Source organism: Rhododendron vialii, chromosome 10a, assembly GCF_030253575.1.
Source record: "Rhododendron vialii isolate Sample 1 chromosome 10a, ASM3025357v1".
Classification (NCBI taxonomy): domain Eukaryota; kingdom Viridiplantae; phylum Streptophyta; class Magnoliopsida; order Ericales; family Ericaceae; genus Rhododendron; species Rhododendron vialii.
In genome coordinates, this window is record NC_080566.1 from 10135559 (window position 1) to 10155409 (window position 19851).

The 19851-nt window shown below is 39.2% G+C and overlaps 2 protein-coding genes and 1 non-coding gene across 3 annotated transcripts; 1 reads left to right on the top strand and 2 right to left on the bottom strand.

The window, feature by feature from the left end:
• Positions 1-5242: 5242 nt before the first annotated feature.
• Positions 5243-13681, bottom strand: LOC131302867 (receptor-like protein EIX2). Its single transcript, XM_058329660.1, has 6 exons — positions 13515-13681; positions 11336-11388; positions 8194-8374; positions 7718-8144; positions 6280-6367; positions 5243-5589 (listed from the first exon to the last, which is right to left on the bottom strand). The coding sequence occupies exons 1-6, from the start codon at positions 13679-13681 to the stop codon at positions 5243-5245; spliced, it is 1263 nt and encodes a 420-aa protein (XP_058185643.1).
• On the bottom strand, positions 13301-17164 carry LOC131302868 (receptor-like protein EIX2). The gene is made up of 2 exons (XM_058329661.1): positions 14249-17164; positions 13301-14087 (listed from the first exon to the last, which is right to left on the bottom strand). Exon 1 carries the CDS (start codon positions 17162-17164, stop codon positions 14258-14260), a length of 2907 nt encoding a protein of 968 aa, XP_058185644.1. The 3' UTR covers positions 13301-14087; positions 14249-14257.
• A 1933-nt stretch (positions 17165-19097) lies between these two features.
• LOC131305772 (small nucleolar RNA R71) lies at positions 19098-19204 on the top strand. Its single transcript, XR_009193331.1, has one exon. It is a non-coding gene; the product is annotated as a small nucleolar RNA R71 (small nucleolar RNA).
• Positions 19205-19851: the final 647 nt, after the last annotated feature.

Below are 19851 nucleotides of genomic sequence, written 5' to 3' on the forward strand. Positions count from 1 at the left end.
AGAACTCGACTGTGTGCTATTCAGACTGTATTGGATAGTATTCTCAGTATGCCAAAACTACCCACCTTTCAAAGTAAAGAATAGCCAAGGGCACAGAAATTGCAAATTGCCATAGAGCTTCAACCCCATCCAGTATCAAACGGAAAAGATTTGTCCACCTCTATATGAATTCTGGGAAACGCAGAAAACCAACTTGAGATTTGCTGTGATTCCCTACTGATATATGTAAAAGTGAAGGGATTGAACCTATGTGAATTGTGATGCGGATTTTTCCAGTACGAGGAATGGGAATTGAGAATTCTATACCACATGCCCTCAAATATTGTATAATTTCACCAAATATTGTGGTATTCTGAGGGTAGACTTCTATAGGTTATGATGTAAGACTATTCTAAGAGATCAATAGCCAATGAGTAGAATTGTTTTTCAAATTCTTGATGCAAAATACATACTCGAAGCATTTTGTCATATTGTCTTTGACATGTGTTTCAATGAAAGAGCACTCCTTCTGAACATGAATCTTCTTGAAAGAAGTACAACTTAATATTGCATGAATTAGTCTTAAATACCATATCAACTCCAACATCATTGAATTTGGAATAAGCACATAGCCCAAGTAAATATTCAGAACTTCAAAGCAAGGAAAATTAGAGATCCTGCGATTTCTGGAGTTACAAGCAAAAATAAACAGTTTTGAAAGATTAGAACCATGCATGCTGTCTTCCAGGACTACTAGAAAACATTTTGAGATGGATGAGAATAGACAACTTTTCGTTATAGCTTTCCACAGTTCCCAATAAGGATTGTAAGAAAGGGAAGATGAAGTCCTCCCCGAACACGCGTTGATTGCACTGGTACCTAAAACTATTTATCAACTTCTCTGGAAAATACGTAGAAGGTCTAGTAACAAGAAGTAGCATATATAAGCTCTGCATCCTCTACTGTAAACACATTTTTAGGAGCTTCTTGAAAAAATGAAGCAAAAACAGAAAAATGGTACAACCTATGTGGCCATTTGATATAGCGAAAACCAAAGGTTAGCCATCAATCACTCTAACAATGGATGGCTTGGCTTTGCCAAAAAAAGAAATGAAAAAACAAAGGGAGTGATAATATATAAGCCTACTAATTATCCAATTAAATTCCAAATCTAAAAACTTATTGGAAATTGATTTTCACACTCCCCTTTTATCCAAGTGCACTCCTTTTTTTCTGTTTTGTGGTGATGTGAAATTACATGATTACCCTGTTCATGTGTAAAGGGCAAAATGTATGAAGGGTAGCTTGGCAAAATGTATGAAGGGTAGTTTTGTAAATCTACATGAATGAAGACAAAAAATGGAGTGCACGTGGACAAAAGGGGAGTGCGAAAATCAATTTCCAACTTATTATGCTAATTTTATGATCCTGTAATCAAACAATGACAATTAACGTATGGGAGATATCAAGCCATTTTGTGGTTAAAACTAGGGTAGTAATAGAAGTTATAGTAGCAATTTCATGACCAAGTGAGTCCAGCGCTTGTGCAACAGGACCTGCACATATGCTGTGTTAGGATCGACACACACACACGCACACAATTTACGAGTATAAACAGTAAAGAATCAACACAGAGATATACGTGGTTTCCCAAAAATCGGGTACGTCCATGGGAGCAAGAGCGACTGCTGTTCTTTATTATCACAGTATATGTTATTAGGGTTTTACTACAGAGAGCCTTTATACTCGACCTATTCCAACCCTAACCCGTTACTTACTGTTGTAGCTCTACATTTGTAGGGCTGTAGAGCTACGCGCGTCCCTGGCCAACAGCTAGTCCCATCTGTAGGGCTACAGAAATACCCCGTAGCCCTACCGCATTCACTAGCAGTCCTTTTGTCGACTTTTCTCGGCAACATCCAACGCGTCTATTCTTGGAACTCCTCGGTACCTTTCATACTTGACATATGAGCCACAGTTCCAACAATCTCCACCTTGGCGAATACACACTCGCCCCTTTAAGAGATAACCCCCCCCACTCCCATACAGTCAACCTGTGGGGGGCGTCTCCGATTGCCTAGCACCTGGAGACATTAATCAAGTCCAAGCAATACTTGAACTTGTCCATAGTCACAATCGTTGTTAACATATCAGCTGCATTCTTAGAAGTATGCATCTTTTCCAATATCACATCACCCATAGCAATCAACTCTCTCACTTTGTGAAATCTCGTGTCAATATGCTTGGTCCTTGCATGATACACCTGGTGCTTTGCCAAATAAATGGCATTCTGACTATCACAATACAATTGAACTCCACCTTGATCGATGCCGAGCTCTTTCACAAACCCCTTCAACCATAATGCTTCCTTACCAGCCTTAGTCACTGCCATGTATTCAGACTCAGTAGTAGATAACGCCACTAGAGGTTGTACCATGGATCTCCAACAAATCGACCCACCTGCCAATGTAAACACATACCCTGTCGTAGACCTCTTGTCATCCACTCCTCCAGCATAATCCGCATCCACATACCCCACAACTGAAATCTGACCCTATTGCCTAGCAAACAAAATCCCATGGTCTGAAGTACCTCTCAAGTATCTAAAAATCCACTTGATCACCTTCCAATACTCTCTGCCTGGATTTGCCATGTACTTATTCATTGTGCTGACTGCATGTGCCAAATCGGGTCTCGTACACACCATCGCATACATCAAGCAACCAACTGCACTCGCATAAGGCACGTTTGACATGTCTTGAATTTCCTCAGCAGACTTTGGACACTGTGCTGTAGACAACCTGAAATGACTAGCCAAAGGAGTGCTCACCGGTTTAGCGTTAGCCATACTGAACCTCTCCAAAACTTTCATAACATAGCCCTTTTGGGACAACCACAGTTTTCCAACTGACCTATCCTTGCGTATCTCCATCCCAAGTATTTTCCTAGTAGCACCTAAATCCTTCATGTCAAACTCCTTACCCAACAAAACCTTCAACCTGTTGATTTCAACTATGCTCTTCGCAGCAATAAGCATATCATCTACATAAAGTAACAGAAAAATATAGGAACCATCATCAAGACTTTGAACATAAACACAACAATCATACTCACAGCGTGTGAACCCAATCTAGATCATGAATGAGTCAAACCTCTTGTACCATTGTCTTGAGGACTACTTAAGTCCATAAAGCGACTTATATAACCTACAAACAAGGTACTCAGTCCCTGGCTGCTTGAACCCTTCAGGCTGCTCCATGTAAATAACTTCCTCCAAATCACCATGGAGAAATGTTGTTTTCACATCCAGCTGCTCTAACTCCAGATCATAGCTAGCCACCAATGCTAAAATTATCCTGATTGAAGTATGCCTCACCACTGGAGAAAAAAGACTTCATCATAATCGATTCCCTTCCTCTGCGAGTATCCTTTTGCTACCAATCGAGCTTTGAACCTCTCCCTTTCCTTTTCTGATACAGCCTCTTTCTTCCTGTATACCCACTTGCAACCCACTGTCTTTTTTCTCTCGGGCAGTTCTTTCAACTTCCAAGTCTTGTTCTTCTGCAATGACTCCATCTCCTCCACCATGGCTTCTATCCATCTATCCCTTTTAGGACTAGTGATAGCATCCTAAAAAGTAGACGGATCCCCACTGGTGGTCGATAATGCATAAAAAACCATTTCCTCAAACCCATACCTTACCGGTGGTTTGATAGTTCGCCTGGGTCTCCCTGTGGCTATACTTTCCTGCTGCTGCTGATCAAGATGTTCCACTGGCTGCAAGCCTGTGTCAACACTCTTCAGCTCAATCTATATGCTCTGCTGCTTGCTGCTGTTTTCCTCTGTCTTAGTTTTCTGAACATCCTGATGTGCCTTGACCATAGAAGCCTTGTCAAATACCACATCCCTACTGAACACTACTTTTTCTGATTCTGGATCCCAAAGCTTGTATCCCTTAACCCCTTTCTCATATCCAAGAAAGATACATTGTTTGGACTTTGCATCAAGCTTTGACCTTCATCACTGGGAAATGAACATAGGCTGGACACCCAAAGATCTTCAGGACTGAATAGTTTACCTCCTTTTCTGTCCACACCTCTTCTGCTACCTTTCCACCCAGAGCAGTACGAGCAGTACTCGGCGACCTATTGATAATGAAACATGCCATACTCACTGCCTCTGCCCAAAAAACCTTTGGAAGCCTTGCATTCAACCTGATACACTGTGCCCTTTCTGCTATGGTTCTGTTCATCCTTTCTGCCACCCCATTCTGCTGAGGTGTCTTTCTAAAGCAGAAACTGTTTGTTCGTCAACGATTTTGACATATATCTGCTCTCCAGTTTAGTCCAGACCCTAGCTGGCGATTCATCACCCAACATGTGATACATAACTTCGTCTGCAAGACACAGATGAATCGTACTCACCGCCTTCATCTGGAGTTCTTCCCAATCGTCGTTAGACATGGCTTCTGGCTTCGCCTTCAATCCCTTGTACAAGCCCTGCTGCACCAACAAATCCTTTACCCGCTGTTGCCACAATCCGAAATTCGAAGTTCCATCGAACTTCATCACATCGATCTTCGAAATAGACGAACTCGATGACATCGTTCTTCTGTGTGATCTAAAACAGCCTGTAGCTTTGATACCACTTGTTAGGATCGACACACACACACACGCACACGATTTACGAGTATAAATAGTAAATAATCAACACAGAGATATACGTGGTTCCCCAAAAACTGGGTACGTCCACAGGAGCGAGAGCGGCTGCTGTTCTTTATTATCACAATATATGTTATTAGGGTTTTACTATAGAGAGCCTTTATACTCGACCTATTCCAACCCTAACCCGTTACTTACTATTGTAGCCCTACATCTGTAGGGCTGTAGAGCTACGTGCGTCCCTGGCCAACAGCTAGTCCCATCTGTAGGGCTACAGAAATACCCCGTAGCCCTACCGCATTCACTAGCAGTCCTTTTGTCGACTTCTCTCGGCGACGTCCAACACGTCTATTCTTGGAACTCCTCGGTACCTCTCATACTTGACATATGAGCCACAGTTCCAACACTGTGGTTAGAGACTTGGCAAAATAGGCAGAGAAACACTGTGGTTAGAGACTTGGCAAAATAGGCAGAGAACACGAGCAATGTTTGTCATTAAATCCTAGATAAGGATTTGAAAGAAGTATTTAATTGGTATACAATGACCAAACAAAAAATTTAAAGGAAGTCAAAATTTTGAAATCAATACTTACCGATAAGATCTAAAGCCTCCTTTGTAATCCAGCCCAGTTCAATGATGTGGTCACATAGATCCAATCTATTATGTGGTTCAAGAACTTAAAATAGGCATGTCTAGACTGACTATTGAAAAGGGTAGTGCCAGAAACTCCCCAAAATCCGAAGAAGAAACCAAGCCCCATGCTAGCATAAAATCCTTGAGTAATAGACCTATCCGCATCCTCTTGAATGCTTTTGTCTTTGGGATGAGCAGCATTGGGAGATTCTGCTGGTTTTTCTTCTCCTGGGCACTTTTTGGTAAGTGGAACCCCACAAATTAAGTTCAGAATTTCCAGAATATGCAGAAGCATCAAAGCTTTGGAGTTGTGTGCTTAATGGAATTTTGCCAGACAAATTGTTTCTTGACAGGTTCAAAACACTCTCAAAAAATTTAGATCAGCGATGCCTCTAGGAATTTCACCAAAAAATCTGTTTGCAGACAATTCAAGAGATTCCAACATTTTCATTTGACCTATCTCTTGGATGATTTTTCCAGTCAAAGTGTTTCTCGATAGGTTCAAGGAATGCAACCCTACTAACCTCGCAATTTTTTTAGGAATTTTTCCGGATAATCTATTGCTAGAAAGATCAATGATCTTTAGTAGTCTCAGATTTTTACCGTACTAGGTCATGTCCTTTCCATTGCACAAGTGCATTAGCTACATATGTGCCGATGCCAAGTGGCCCAAGTGAACTGCCAGCATATGGTCTGAAATAAAAAGTTATGGCTGCATCAGAATTCCTACTTTCCACCAGAGAAGTAAAATTGGAAATGCACAGTGGTATATTTCCCGACAATTGATTCTGGGATAAGTCCAGGATTTGAATGCGGCTAAGATGACATATCTGCCGAGCTGTGCTTTCATTGAACTCATAGGATCGAAGAATAAGGACAATCAAACTTGTCAAGTATGTCCCTAACCATGCCGGCACTATTCCGATGAATCTGTTCTGTTGCCTCTGATGGCCTGTTTGGTTGGGGTATTGGGAAGGGGTATTGTGATATACTCCCATATAGTACCTGGGCCCCAGCCCAACACGCCGTTTGGCAAGTTCAAATTGAGAGGGTTTTGTCTTTGGCCCTCTTCCACAGCACCAGCTAAGACCGGCTGAGGGGGTATTAGAGATGGGTAGGGTTGGACCTGTTATTGTGGAATCCCTCCTAATCCGCCTCCATTTCGGACGATTGTACCCCTCGTAATCTCTCTTTTCCACTCCGAGGTACAACCAAATATCTTAGGGTTAACCAACGAGAGCCCTAAAATCAAAAATTAATTATGACCGTTTAGGATAAAATGATCAAAGAAATAGAATCTTCGTACCGGTTCAAACGGATTGAAAATTAGAGCACTTAATTTTTTAATATATAAACTATAGATTGAAAAATTAAGTGTTCCAAATTTCAATCCGTTTGAATGAGTGAAAAGATTTTATTTTTCTAATCATTTAATTCTAAAGGGTCAATTAAATTTTGATTCTAGGATTCTCTTGATTAGCCCTAAGAAAGTTGTACAACCAAATATCTTATTGCTAACCAACGAGAGTCCTACAGTCAAAATTTAATTATGACCATTTAGAATTAAATGATCAGAAAAATAAAATCTTCCCACCCATTCAAAAAGATTAAAATTTGGAATACTTAATTTTTCAACCTACACTTTATATATTAAAAAATTAAGTGTTCTAATTTTCAATCCGTTTGAACCGGTACAAAGATCCTATTCATCTGATCATTTTATCCAAAAGGGTCATAATTAAATTTTGGCTTTAGGACTCTCGTTGGTTAGCCCTAAGATATTTGGTTGTACGACTTTCATAGGGCTAATCAACGAAAGTTCTAGAGTCAAAATTTAATTTTGACCTTTTAGAATTAAAGGATCAGAAAAATAAAATCTTCTCACCTATTCAAACGGATTGATATTTGAAATACTTAATTTTTTTTCTCAGCTTTCCCTCAAATCAAGCTTTGCATTTTTTTTCTTTTTATGTCCATTGCAACTCAAAAAACACGTATTTATTCTAATTATAATGAAACTAACAAATTTTGTCATAAAACACTGCATAAGGGCAAAAAAGTCATTTAACAGTTTTTTTTACATCAATCCCCCTTCTCTATATCTCCAATTAATCCTCCATCCAAACCAAGTACTATTTAATACCCCCTCCATAAATATCACATCAATGTGGGCCATTTCTTATTAACCAATACCCCATACTATCCAATCCCCCCTTCTTATATAACACCTCCAAACCTAATTCCGCATCCAAACAAGCCCTGAAGTCAATAATACTCAGCTTTGTGCATCTATCAAGAGAATAAGGCACTTCCCCAGATATATTGTTACCGCGCAAGTTCAATAGTTCAATTTGAATTAGCCAGCCGATCGAGCTGGGAATTTCCCCATAGAGATTATTGTATGCCAAACTAATGATGGATAGTTCTTTGAAGTTTGACAAACAATATGGAAGCTCTCCCGATGGTTATTTGAGAGGTCAAGATAGGTGAAAAACTCTCCACTAATTGCGCATAAGAAAGCGAGTGAGCCTCCAAACTTATTCTTGGAGAGATTCAAGGATGATACATTAGAAGGAACTAGTGGTATGGGACCTGTAAGAAGATTGTTACTTAAATCTATTCCTGAACCGTGAAACTTCAAAGATAGATCAGGCAAAAAGCCGTTAAGCTGGTTGTGAGAGACATTTAGATAATCTAATCCTGGGGATAGATCCCAGAACCAACTGGGAATATTACCTACAATCCCAGCACTAGAGATATCAAGCTTATAAAATTTCTTTCGAGTTTGAAGCCACTTTGGGAAACGAGGACCCAACTTGCAAGACGAAAACTTTATAACATCAAGTTGAAAAGGGGGAACCCAATCAGAACTGAAGTTAAAAGTTAGTGCATTATAAGAGAAGTCCAAATACCACAAACTTGAGAGATTGGAGAAGTGTGCTTCGATCAGAGCTTGTGCCATTTAATAAGTTGAAAGCACAGCTGAAAACCCTAAGCTTGTGAAGCTGTCCAATACTTCTGTCTATAGTCCCATTCAACTGATTGTTTTCCAGATCTAAGGTTTGCAATGATGGAAACACTGAAAGATCGGGGAATGACCCTGTAATTTGATTCCCCGACAAAGTAAGAAAAACAAGACTCGAAAGGTTTCCAATGTCTTTTGGGAAGGACCCACTCAAGGAATTATTATCGAGTTGCAATACCCTTAAGAGAGAAAATCTTGTGAAATCCGGCAGTGGGCCTCTAAATCAGTTGTCAGATAAATACAATCTCACTAATGAGTTCTTTGCCCCAGACAACTTTTGCAGAAACTTGTGAAGTTCTTCCGTTCGATTAATACGTGACAGATCCAAAGATTGTAGAATTTTTGAGTTTGGTTTTTGAGATAATGAGTGGAGAGAGAAATATGGTAATGATTGGAGATAGGGGTAATGAGTGTAGAGAGATAGAGAGAGAAATAAGAATAATAATTGAAGAGTGGAGGGAGAAATGAGAATAATGATTGAAAGTAGTGGTAATAAGTATTTTTTGAGTTGGAATTTTTTTCAAAAAGGAAACCAAACAAAGCATAAGCATTTGAAAAAAATTGGTGATCAATGCGGATGATAATGTTTTGTCTTACGTACGTATTAACTACGAGAATTGTTAAACTGGGCTCTTAAGTGGAAATTTTTGCCACATCACATGTTAATTATACACCTATATTTGACGCTTCCAGTCTCAAAATCTGCAACTTCATCTTTTTCAGCAAGAGAGAGTCGCGCAAGTGGTGTTTTTCGGTTTGTGTATAATCCCTTTATTGAAGTGTTGTAACTAATTAAACTAGGTTGGAACCCATTCTCCATGGTTTTGCCAAACACCTAACTCTCCCCCTTAGGCCTGGCCTGTCAATAGGCCCCGTTGAGTCTGAATCCGACAAAATCCGAATGCAACAAGATTTTTATTTATTTTAAAGAAGAATTCTCAATCCAATAAAAATTAGACTTTCACTAAGTAAATTTGGATCCAAACCCGAAAACTAAGATTCAATTTCATTTAACTTATATAAAAAAAACTAAGCATAGAAGCCCCAAAATTAATTACTTGAGATCTTGGAATTGATCATCCCATGTGCTACTGCCGCTAGCTGATTATTCCTTAACTTGGACACCGAATTGGTTGGTTCAAATCCGTAGAAATTTGAGGAACGAATATTACTCGTGGTTTCAAGAAATTGAGGACCATGTCCAGATCCAAAGACCTATAGACAAACCAAACCAATCCGTGAACCATGGGTCACCTACTGCCCAAAACAAATTCTTCTATATACCGCTCTCATGCGCTCACTTATTGTTCAAGAAAATATAAAGGTAAGTTTATGTATAACTTTTAAATTCACTGAAAACCTCCAACTTTTTTCAAGCACAACCACCATTCTCTTGCTTCGCAAGCAGGACACCCTCTGGTTCATTAAGGAAGGACAACTCTCTCTAAGAGATGCTCCCTCCGTCCCTTTTTAAGTATCTCGCTTCGTAACTCCAACTTATTAAGAAATATCATCATTACACCTTTCACATTAACTTTTACCTCCACTTTTTCTACTTACCCTCTATGGAGACATCATCATTACACTTTTACTCACTAACTTTTCAAAATGGAATTTACTTTTAGGGGCAAAATGGAAAATGTACCAACTTTTACCCACTAACTTTACGAAATTGACACTTATTAAAGGACAACCCAAAAAGGAATATTGGACCTAAAAAAAGGACGGAGGGAGTAGCTTTTTCTGTTAAGATGCTACAATTCAATATTCGTCGCCTCTCCCAATTCGAGAAAGAAAGCTAAAATAAATCGCAGTGAACGAAATAGCTTTTTATGTTATGTTTGTAGTTCTGTTAACCCAACAAATGGCACTCATTTTGTCTACTCACCCTCCCAAAAAAAAATTGTCCACCAATCATATGCCACCCCGATCCGAGGAAGAAACCAAATGGTGTCCAGGCCAGCTTACAAATACCTCAACTAATTTTCGGGACCAATCTCACCGCTCACTTGCGGAAAATGACTCCTTATGATTGATTAAATTTTCTCTTTTTTTTTTTTTTGGTCAAACGGAAATATTCTTGTCTCATCACTAGTCACATTCTAGTCCATCTTTTTCAATATTTTGGAAAAACCAAAGTCGTGCTTACAATTGACTTAGCGCAAGATTAAAGTCCTTCCTTTTTTTTTCATGTGTACCGGTGGGTTTAAAAAAACCTCGCGAATTGACTGGTGTAGTTCTGGGTGTCTTGACCACATCTTGTGGCGTAACTGATTATTTCTTAACTAGGACACCGAATTGGTTGGTTCAATTCCGTAGGAATTTGAGGAACGAACATTACTTGTGATTTTAAGATGCTATAGTTACAATCTTCGTCGCCTCCCCCTTTTCGAGAAAGAAAGCTTAAATAAATCGCATTGAATGAACATTACTTGTGATCAACTAAACGAATGACATTCAACATATATATAATGGAAACGAGAAAACTCTATCATCGAAATGAGAATCAATTACGATGAAATGAAAAACGATGCCAAAGTTGCGACAAGTACGAAGTTTAGTCCCCCGCTGGATATATAGGTTTGCTAGATGCAAACCATACACCCTACGTAAATTAAAAGCTAACATCGTCGTTCTTCGTACCTCACTTAACTAGCAAGTAGCAAGGAACAGCCTGCACACTGAAGTACAGTTACAAAGAGAGAACTCATTCCAATAACCTCTTTTTATAGTTATTGTTTCTTACTAAGCATTACCAAATAGAGTACTTGATCTTATTGACCATTCCCATTCCCTCATTAACCCCCAAGTTTCTTGTTGATTATCACTATATCCATTTCTACACCACAATTTTGTTTGGGAAACAGAAGTGTCTCAATTGATAGATGGATATTAATACAAAGAGTTCACAAAATAAACGAAACAATGATCCATTGGTCCGTCATTCTACAGAATCTGGCCTGCACACAACTTAAAAAATAAACTGAAATCAGACTCAGCTCCCAAGAGCACAAAAATCTAGGATACTAAACTAACCAGAAGCTTCAACATCATCCTTTAATTGTCGAAAGGAAAGGAAGTGTCTATCTCTGAATGAATCCAAAAAGAAGTGCAGAAAACTGTGCTAAAGATAACGGCTTGAGATGCGGTGTTTCAATTTAACCCATTGATATGCACATATGTTGATTGGAAATCGCATCGCCCTAGTTTGAGGAACATGATTCAGAAAGCTTGATAGGTGCTGAAAATCACCCATTTAATCCTTCTAATTTATGCCTTGTCGGTCCGTTTACATTGTTACTTAACGCGTTTAGTGTTTTATGGTGTATGCAGGCCTCGGAGATCAATGGGTGCAAAAAAAGGTGCAATTTGGCAAGTCTTACGGAGTTTTACCGCAAAGATGGGAATTGATTGTCTATGGATCTGTGTGAATTTTGGTCTCGGGAAACCAATATCATCTGAAATAAAATCACAAATTGCAGTGGAGTATTGAATTACGTCAAGCCGACGGTCCAGGTGTATGGAATCCTAATTAATTAGAATGCATCAATTTGGATTTAGTAGGAATCCCGAGCCGAGGAATTAAACTCATGGATTAATATGGAAAATGCCAAAATAGGAGAGTTTAAGATAGAAAAGAATTCTAAACTCTTAATACAGAAAGTGATTGACTAAGGAAAGGAATTCTATTACCTATTCTCGGAACGCTTATAAAATGTCATATTGTATAAACGGGGGGACGGGGTTTTCAGAGGGGATTTTTGTCGAAGAACAGAGAACAGGGCTACGCATAAAGAGGGCTCTAGCTTCCATGGCCGGCTAACTCCATTGTCTAGGGGAAAGATGAAACTTCGCATCAAGTAACTCTATTTTATGTATGGGTTTTAGGTTTATTATTCGGATCGATTGTATAACTAAGAACCCTTTCCGTTTCAATTGAATGGAATGATTTTGATGGTTTTAATCTATTGAGTATTTGTATGCATGCTTTCAAATATGAGTTATATAATGGTTTTCATCGATTGTGGTTGGAGTTCTGAGATAGATTATACTCGTAAGACGGGCCGTGCCGTTAGGCGGCTAGATCGTACTTCTGAGACGGTCCGTGCTATGGGATAATTTATACCTTTTAACAACTCAATTATTTTCTAGATGATTATTGCTAGGGTTTGCAAGCCCTAATAATAATCCCTTCTGATTCGAATAATTAATCTCGCCTATGCATGTTGGAGTTACGCGGTCGAGGTGGATTCGAACCCTAGATTTTCTCTCCAATCGTTACAAATTCTCCATTTAATTATTTCTCTTAGTTTAATAAATTCTCCAAATTCAAACAACCAAACTTCTTTTGCCCGAATTAATCTAAAAGTTAATTGAATTTAGCGTAACATAGCCATACTGTCTCCGTCGGAACGATACTCGGTCTTGACCACTATTCTACGGAATAGTAGTTAATTCTCAGCTTTTATAAATTTATTTTTGACACGGAACGACGCGGTCAAAGCTATACCACATGCCCTTAATCGTGGTATGACGAGGGTAGACTTCTATAGATTACGATATAACAAGAGATCACAATTCAATAAGTGGAGTGTTATTTTTCGGATTTCTGATGTAAAATTCATTTTAAAAGCATTTTGACAGATTTTATTTTACATGTGGCCCCATTAGTGCTCTAATTTTTTTAGTTGATTATATTTTATTTTGGTCAACTTTGGCAAAATGGTAAGAAAATAAGTAGGAAAAGCAGCAGTGAATTTTGTATTTGGAATGTTAGTGTACCATTGTCGGGATGTGCGTTCCAATACATAGTTCAATAGGATGGTACCGAATCGTGGGAACAGAGGACCGAACCAAGAAGCAGAAAAGAGATATGAAATATGAAAAAGAAAGAGCACTCCTGAAGAACATCAATCTTCTTCACAAGCGGTACCAACCAATTAATCTTGAGAGAAACGTAAAAACCATACCAACTCAATCATAGATCTTTGAATCACGAAGGAATAAACACACTGCCCCCAATAATATATAGAACTGCCAAGTAAGGATAATTAGAGATGGCTATGGTTTCTGGAGTCGTCAACAAAAGCAAACATTAATAGGGTAAGAAGAATAATCTGTGGTGCGTGTAGCGACCACTCTTCTATCCCTTGCTAAGACAATCAACAAAATCAACTAAGGCTTATGCTGCTAAAGCATGGGCTCGCTGAACAACATAGCAGGAGAACCAGAGAGGTCCTTATAAAATGTAGTGAATTTAGATATCTCCTTGGAAAGGTGCCAGAACCAAACATTATCTATCTGCAGCAAATCAGAGCAATCCTTATCAATTATCTGTATAAATAGTAAGAAACCGAGCATGTGGAATTCATACTGTGCCATGTAGTATTTTCGATATGCCAAAACTATCCACAATTCACAATTTACATAGTACAAAATAGAAGATTAAGTGCTCCCAAACACATGATTTAATTGCAATGACACATAAACTTGTTTCTAGGAGCTTCTGCGAAAAGTGAAAGCAAAAACAAAAAAATGGATATATGATCAATGAACGGATTTGCCAAAAAGAAAAAGGAAAAACTAGGGTAGTAGTTGGATATATGATCCCATTAATTACCCAATTAAATTGCAAATCTTGAAACTTATGCTAACTTTGGGATCCTGTAATCAAATAATGACAGCTAACATATGGGGGATACCAAGCCGTTTTGTAGTTAAAAACTAGGGTCGTAGAATAAGTTACCATAGCAATTCAGGACCAAAGAGTCTTGTTCTGCAACATGACCTGCACATATATTGTGGTTAGAGAATATGCTGATACAGTTCAAAAATATGAGCAATGTTTGTGATTGACTCCTAAATAGGATTTAAAAGAAGTTTTTCACGACTATACAGTGATCAACCAAAAAAACTAAGGGAAGTCAAAATTTTGAAAATGATACTCACCGATAGGATCTAAAGCCTCCTTTGTAGTCTAGCCCAGTTCAATGCAATGGTCACATAGACCCAATTCGTTATGTGGTTCAGGAACATGAAAAATACATGTCGAGACCGACTATTGAAAAGTATAGTGCCAAAAACTCCCCAAAATCCGAAGAAGAAACCAAGCCCCACGCTAACATAAAATCCTTGAGTAATGGACCTATCGTCATCTTCTTGAATGCTTTTGTCTTTGGGTTGGGGAGTAATTGGAGGATCTCCAAGGCACTTGTTGGGAAGTGGAAGCCCACAAAGGTTAGGATTCCCAGAATATGCAGAATCATTAAAGCTTTGGAGTTGTGTGCTTAATGGGATTTTGCCAGACAAGTTGTTACTTGATAGGTTCAAAACACTTAAAAAATTTAGATGAGCAAGGCTTCCAGGAATTTCACCTGAAAGTCTGTTCGTAGACAAATCAAGAGATTCCAACATTTCCATCTGCCCGATCTCTTTGACGATTTTTCCCGTCAAAGTGTTTCTCGAGAGGTTCAAGGAATGCAAACCTGCAAGACTCCAAACTTGTTCAGGAATATTTCCGGATAAGCTATTGCTAGAAAGATCAATGGTCTTTAGCAGTCCCAGATTTTTTCCGTACTCCAGATCTTGTCCTTTCCATTGCACAAATGCATTAGCTAGATAGGTGCCTGTCCCATAATAAGCGCCAAGATTTGTAATGTACTCAAAACTTGTGGTGGCATTAGAATTCTTACTTTCCACCAGAGCAGTGAGATTGGAAAAGCATGGTGGTATACTTTCTGATAAATGATTATGGGAGAAGTCCAAGATTTGAATGCGGTTAAGATGACATATTTGCTGAGGTATGCTTCCCTTAAACTCATTGAATCGAAGTATAAGGACAAGCAAACTTGTCAGGTGTGTCCCCAACCATGCTGGTACTATTCCTGTGAATCTGTTTCCTCTGAGGTCAATAATACTCAGCTTTGTGCATCTCTTAAGAGAATAAGGCACTTCCCCGGATAGATTGTTACCGCACAAGTTCAATATTTCAATTTGACTTAGCGAGCCGATCGAGCTGGGAATTTCGCCATAGAGATTATTGTATGCCAAACTAATGACGGATAGTTCTTTGAAGTTGGACAAACAATATGGAAGCTCTCCCAATAGTCGGTTGTTTGAGAGGTCAAGATAAGTTAAAAACTTTGCTGCATCAATTGTGCATAAGAAAGAAAGCGAGCCTCCGAACTTATTCTTGGAAAGATTCAAGGATACTAATATATAGGATGGAATAAGTGGTATTGAACCTGTAAGAAGGTTATTACTTAAATCTATTCCTGTAGCTCCCGGAAACTTCACAGATAGATCAGGCAAGATGCCGCTAATCTGGTTGTGAGAGAGATTTAGATAACTTAATCCTGAGATTATTTTCTCGAACAAACTGGGAGCATTTCCTGCAATTCCGTTACTAGACATATCAAGCACAGAATATTTGTTTTGAATTTGAAGCCACTCTGGGAAACGAGGACCCAACTTGCAAGACGACAACTTTATAACATCAAGTTGGAAGGGGGGAACCCAATCAGAACTGACGTTAAAAGTTAGTGCATTATAAGAGAAGTCCAACTCTGACAAACGGGAGAGATTAGAGAAGTGGGCTTCAGAGATTGTGCCTTTTAATGAGTTGAAACCGCAATATAAAGATATAAGCTTGTGAAGTTGTCCAATACTTCTATCTATTGTCCCATTCAACTGATTGTTTTGAAGATATAAGCTTTCCAATGATGGAAAAACTGAAAGATCGGGGAATGACCCTGTAATTTGATTCCCCGACAAATACAGATCAACAAGACTCGGAAGGTTTCCAATATTTTTTGGGAATGGCCCACTCAATAGATTATTATTGAGAATCAATCTCCTCAACAGAGAAAATCTTGTGAAATCAGGCAATGGACCTTTAAGCCGGTTGTCTGACAAAACCAAACTCTCTAATGATTTCTTTGCCCCAGACAACTTTTGGAGAAACTCGTGAAGCTCTTCTGTTAAGTGATTACCTGACAGATCCAAAGATTGCAAATGACTTGAATTCGCAAAGGATTTCGGAAGGCCACCTTCAAGTTGATTGCCATGGAGACTGAGGTTTGTGAGGGAAACCATGTCTCCGAAGGCATCTGGAATGGAACCATTTAACTCGTTACCTCCTAGGTCAATATAAGCAAGGTTGCTGCTACTCAAGTTGAACAACCAATTAAATATCGAAGAAGACAGACCATTGCTTGAAAGATCAACTACGGATAAGGACACCGAAGAATTAAAACGGAACGAGGAAAAATGAGTGATATCAGGAAGGGAACATTTGGACAAGTGCAACTCTTTGAGGAGAGGGAGATTACTTATAGAATGAACCCAACCAGTTGCTTTACTGAGTTCAACCCCAGAAAGGTCGAGGTGACTTAGCAAAGAAAGATGAGAAAGCCACTCAAGGTTTTTGCTATTTAGCCTATTATTGTTGCTGAGATCAAGATGCCTCAAGTTGGAAAGGTTGCTGAACTGATGAGGAATTGGGCCAGACAGATAATTGAAACTTAGGTCCAAGTACCTCAAATGATGTAGTTCAACCACTGAAGGGCTAACCTTACCCCCCAGAAAGTGGACTCCGAGCATGGTGACGTGACTCGTAGTAGTATTGTGGTTGCTGCATTGGACCCCTTTCCATTCGCAACAGTCTTTAGTACTCCCCCAAGAAGAGAGACGACCTTCATCGTCGAGAAGAGCTTCTTTGAACTTGAGGAGAGCTTGTCTCTCCCTCTCTATGCACCTGATTATTCCAGCATCTCCAACTCCTGATCCTGAGGAGAGTGCAAGGTTCAAGTATGGTAATGCCACAAGGAGAAAAACGCAGAGAAGTTGAAGAGAGCTTTTGCCCATGATGATCATCTTCCATAAGGGAAATTAAGAACATGCAAGAGGAAGCTGTAAAAACACAAAGCAAGATAATGAGATTTTGCAGTATTCTGTGTTTTTGAGTTATGTTGATCAATGAGTTCTGTTACCATTTTATACACCAAAAGTTTTCCAAAGAAATGCTCAAGAGGAAAGACTTAGGAGACAACAATGATGTTTCCTCCTCTCTTTTTCCCTCTCCTTTGTTTCTTTTCCCCTCTTTAAAACAGTATGTTCAGAAGATTAATCATGTGAAAAAAAATGCTGATCAATGCGGATGATGAAGTTCAGTCTTACGTGTTAGTCACGAGAACTCTTTAGATGGGCGCTAGCTCTTTAATTGAACATTTTTTTCCAGACTCAACCTGCAGCTTCATCTTTTTGACCACGATAATCGCGCAACTCGTGTTTTTCGGTTTGCGCGTGGATAATTCGTTTAGTAAAGTGTTGTGATTAATTATCTATGTTGGAATCAGGGGCGGAGCTATGTTGGGGCCGGGCCCAACCCTCACCCCCCGGTCCCCCCGTTCCTCGAGCGCCCCAGTTTTAACAATTTTATTTTGTATATATATGATTTTGAATATTATTAATAATTATTCGTGTATAGCTACTTATAATGTTAATAATTTTGGTTCGATTTGATACAAAACCTGTTATTTTACATTTTCATTTCTCAATTTCTTTCATGAATAAAAAAAAAAAAGCATGTGATAGTTGATGTAATCTAAAGAATCATTTCAATGTACAAATATATTGCATTGGAAAGGAAAAACTTTATGATACAATAAGTATACGTTCCGATAAAAAATATATGTCTACTAAACCGCCCTCCTGAAATTAAAATCCTAGCTCCACCACTAGTTGGAACCCATTCTCCATGGTTTTGCCAAACACCTCTGCCCAATTTAAGCCTGTCAATGGGCATCGTTGAGTCACAAGATCCCAATGCAACACAGATTTGCAGATCCAAATTTTCCTTTTTGAAAAATGGAGTCGTTGTTTACAATTGACTGACGAAGTGCAAGACTAAAGTCGACCATGATTTTCTCCGCAAACTTTACTTTTTGCCAACTTTTCCCATTAGTCATATTTTAGTCCAAATTTTCCTTTTTGGAAAAGAAAATTGATTTTACCGCTTCACTTTTGGACCTCACTTGCATTGGCTATTTGACCAGCTTGGGTTTCGAGCCGCGAGATGGATTGGGTATTAATACGCACTTGTTGTTGGGTGTCATTTAAATGGTCAAGCGCTTGCAACACCTTGTCCTCGAAGGATGGATTCCGCAAGGATTGGGTGGGTGCTTGGCGGTTTTGTGAGCGATAGGTAGCTGGATTAAATGGAGTATTAAAAGACCTAGGCTGCTGGGCAGAGGAACTACCTTGCTCTTGCGATCTCCACGAGAAATTAGGATGCTTAGCCCAACCCGCGTTGTAAGTACTAGAATACGGATCATTACCAGGTTGGGAGAAACCCCGTCCATTAGAGTACCCTTGTGCAGCATTAACTTGCTCCTCCACAAAAATAGGGAATTGTGAAGCCGCAGGACAATCAATGATGAAATGGGCCGGACTAGCACATAAAGAACATGCCTCTTGAGAAAGTGGAGGCTATGAGGTGGTCGGTTCCATACAAAGGAGCTTTTCAACCTTTTCAGTAAGTATTTCAACTTTGAAATTGAGGTCATGAGATGGTTTAATCTCATATATACCTCGTGGCTTATCAGAATCAGTAGTGACTGACTTACCTCTCCTCTCAAAAGAAATATTTTGTAGGGACCCTTTGCTCATAGTTTCGAACAATTGCCAGGCTTCCTCTTCATTCTTAACCATCAAAGAGCCTCCACATGAGGCATCAACCATCACACGATGCGACAGAAGCAGCCCGAAATAAAAACTCTATACTAATTGCCACTTAGGTATGTCATGGTGCGGACACTTACGAATGAGATCCCCATGTCTCTCCCAAGCCTCATAGAATTGTTCATTCTCAGCTTGTTGGAAAGTGGTAATCTCCTGTCGAAGTTTGAGTGTTTTCCTATGGGGAAGAATTTCTTAAGGAATGCCACACTCATTTGCGCCCAAGATGTTATAGAATTAATTGGCAAAGTACTAAGGCAATGTTTGGCGTTCCCTATCAAAGTGAATTGAAACAAAATCAATCTCAATGCATCCATCAGAAAATTATGAATTAAAAGCGTGGAACTGAGGGCTTCAAATTTAGTGATTTGTTGATATGGATCCTCTTGAGATTGCCCTTGAAATTTAGAGAGAATTTGGAGTGTACCGGGCTTAATCTCATACTGATTAGCCGCGATTGTGGGTAATCGTACACATGATGGTGTAGTGTAAGCCGTGGGGGTGAAGTGGGAGTTGAAAGGGAGGGGGTCAGGTACCATAAGTGCTCCATCAACATCATCTACCATTGTGACTAAGTTGGTCTTTTTGTTAACCCTACGTCTCCTACCTAAATCCAAATTAAGAGGTACGAGTTCGGATTCCAAAGACTGACGACCAAGCATGCAAGTTCAATACCCCATAGGTGTAAAAATGGGGTACTCCAGACACTGACACTAATTTACCAAAAAGAAGAACAAACTTACAGTGGGTCAACGAAATCACTTTATATCATGACACCGCTTCTCCACAGTGATCTTTGCTCGTTTTGTCACCTC

Excerpts from the sequence above, each read along its gene's own strand:
- LOC131302868 (XM_058329661.1), bottom strand. The coding sequence starts at position 17,164 with ATGGGCAAAAGCTCTCTTCAACTTCTCTGCGTTTTTCTCCTTGTGGCA.
- LOC131302867 (XM_058329660.1), bottom strand. The coding sequence starts at position 13,681 with ATGGCACAGTATGAATTCCACATGCTCGGTTTCTTACTATTTATACAG. Across the intron at positions 11,389-13,514 it reads CTCTCTGGTTCTCCTGCTAT|AGATAGACACTTCCTTTCCT; the intron begins GTTGTTCAGCGA and ends GGATTCATTCAG. Across the intron at positions 8,145-8,193 it reads ACACTTCTCCAATCTCTCAA|TTCTGATTGGGTTCCCCCTT; the intron begins GTTTGTGGTATT and ends TTTTAACTTCAG.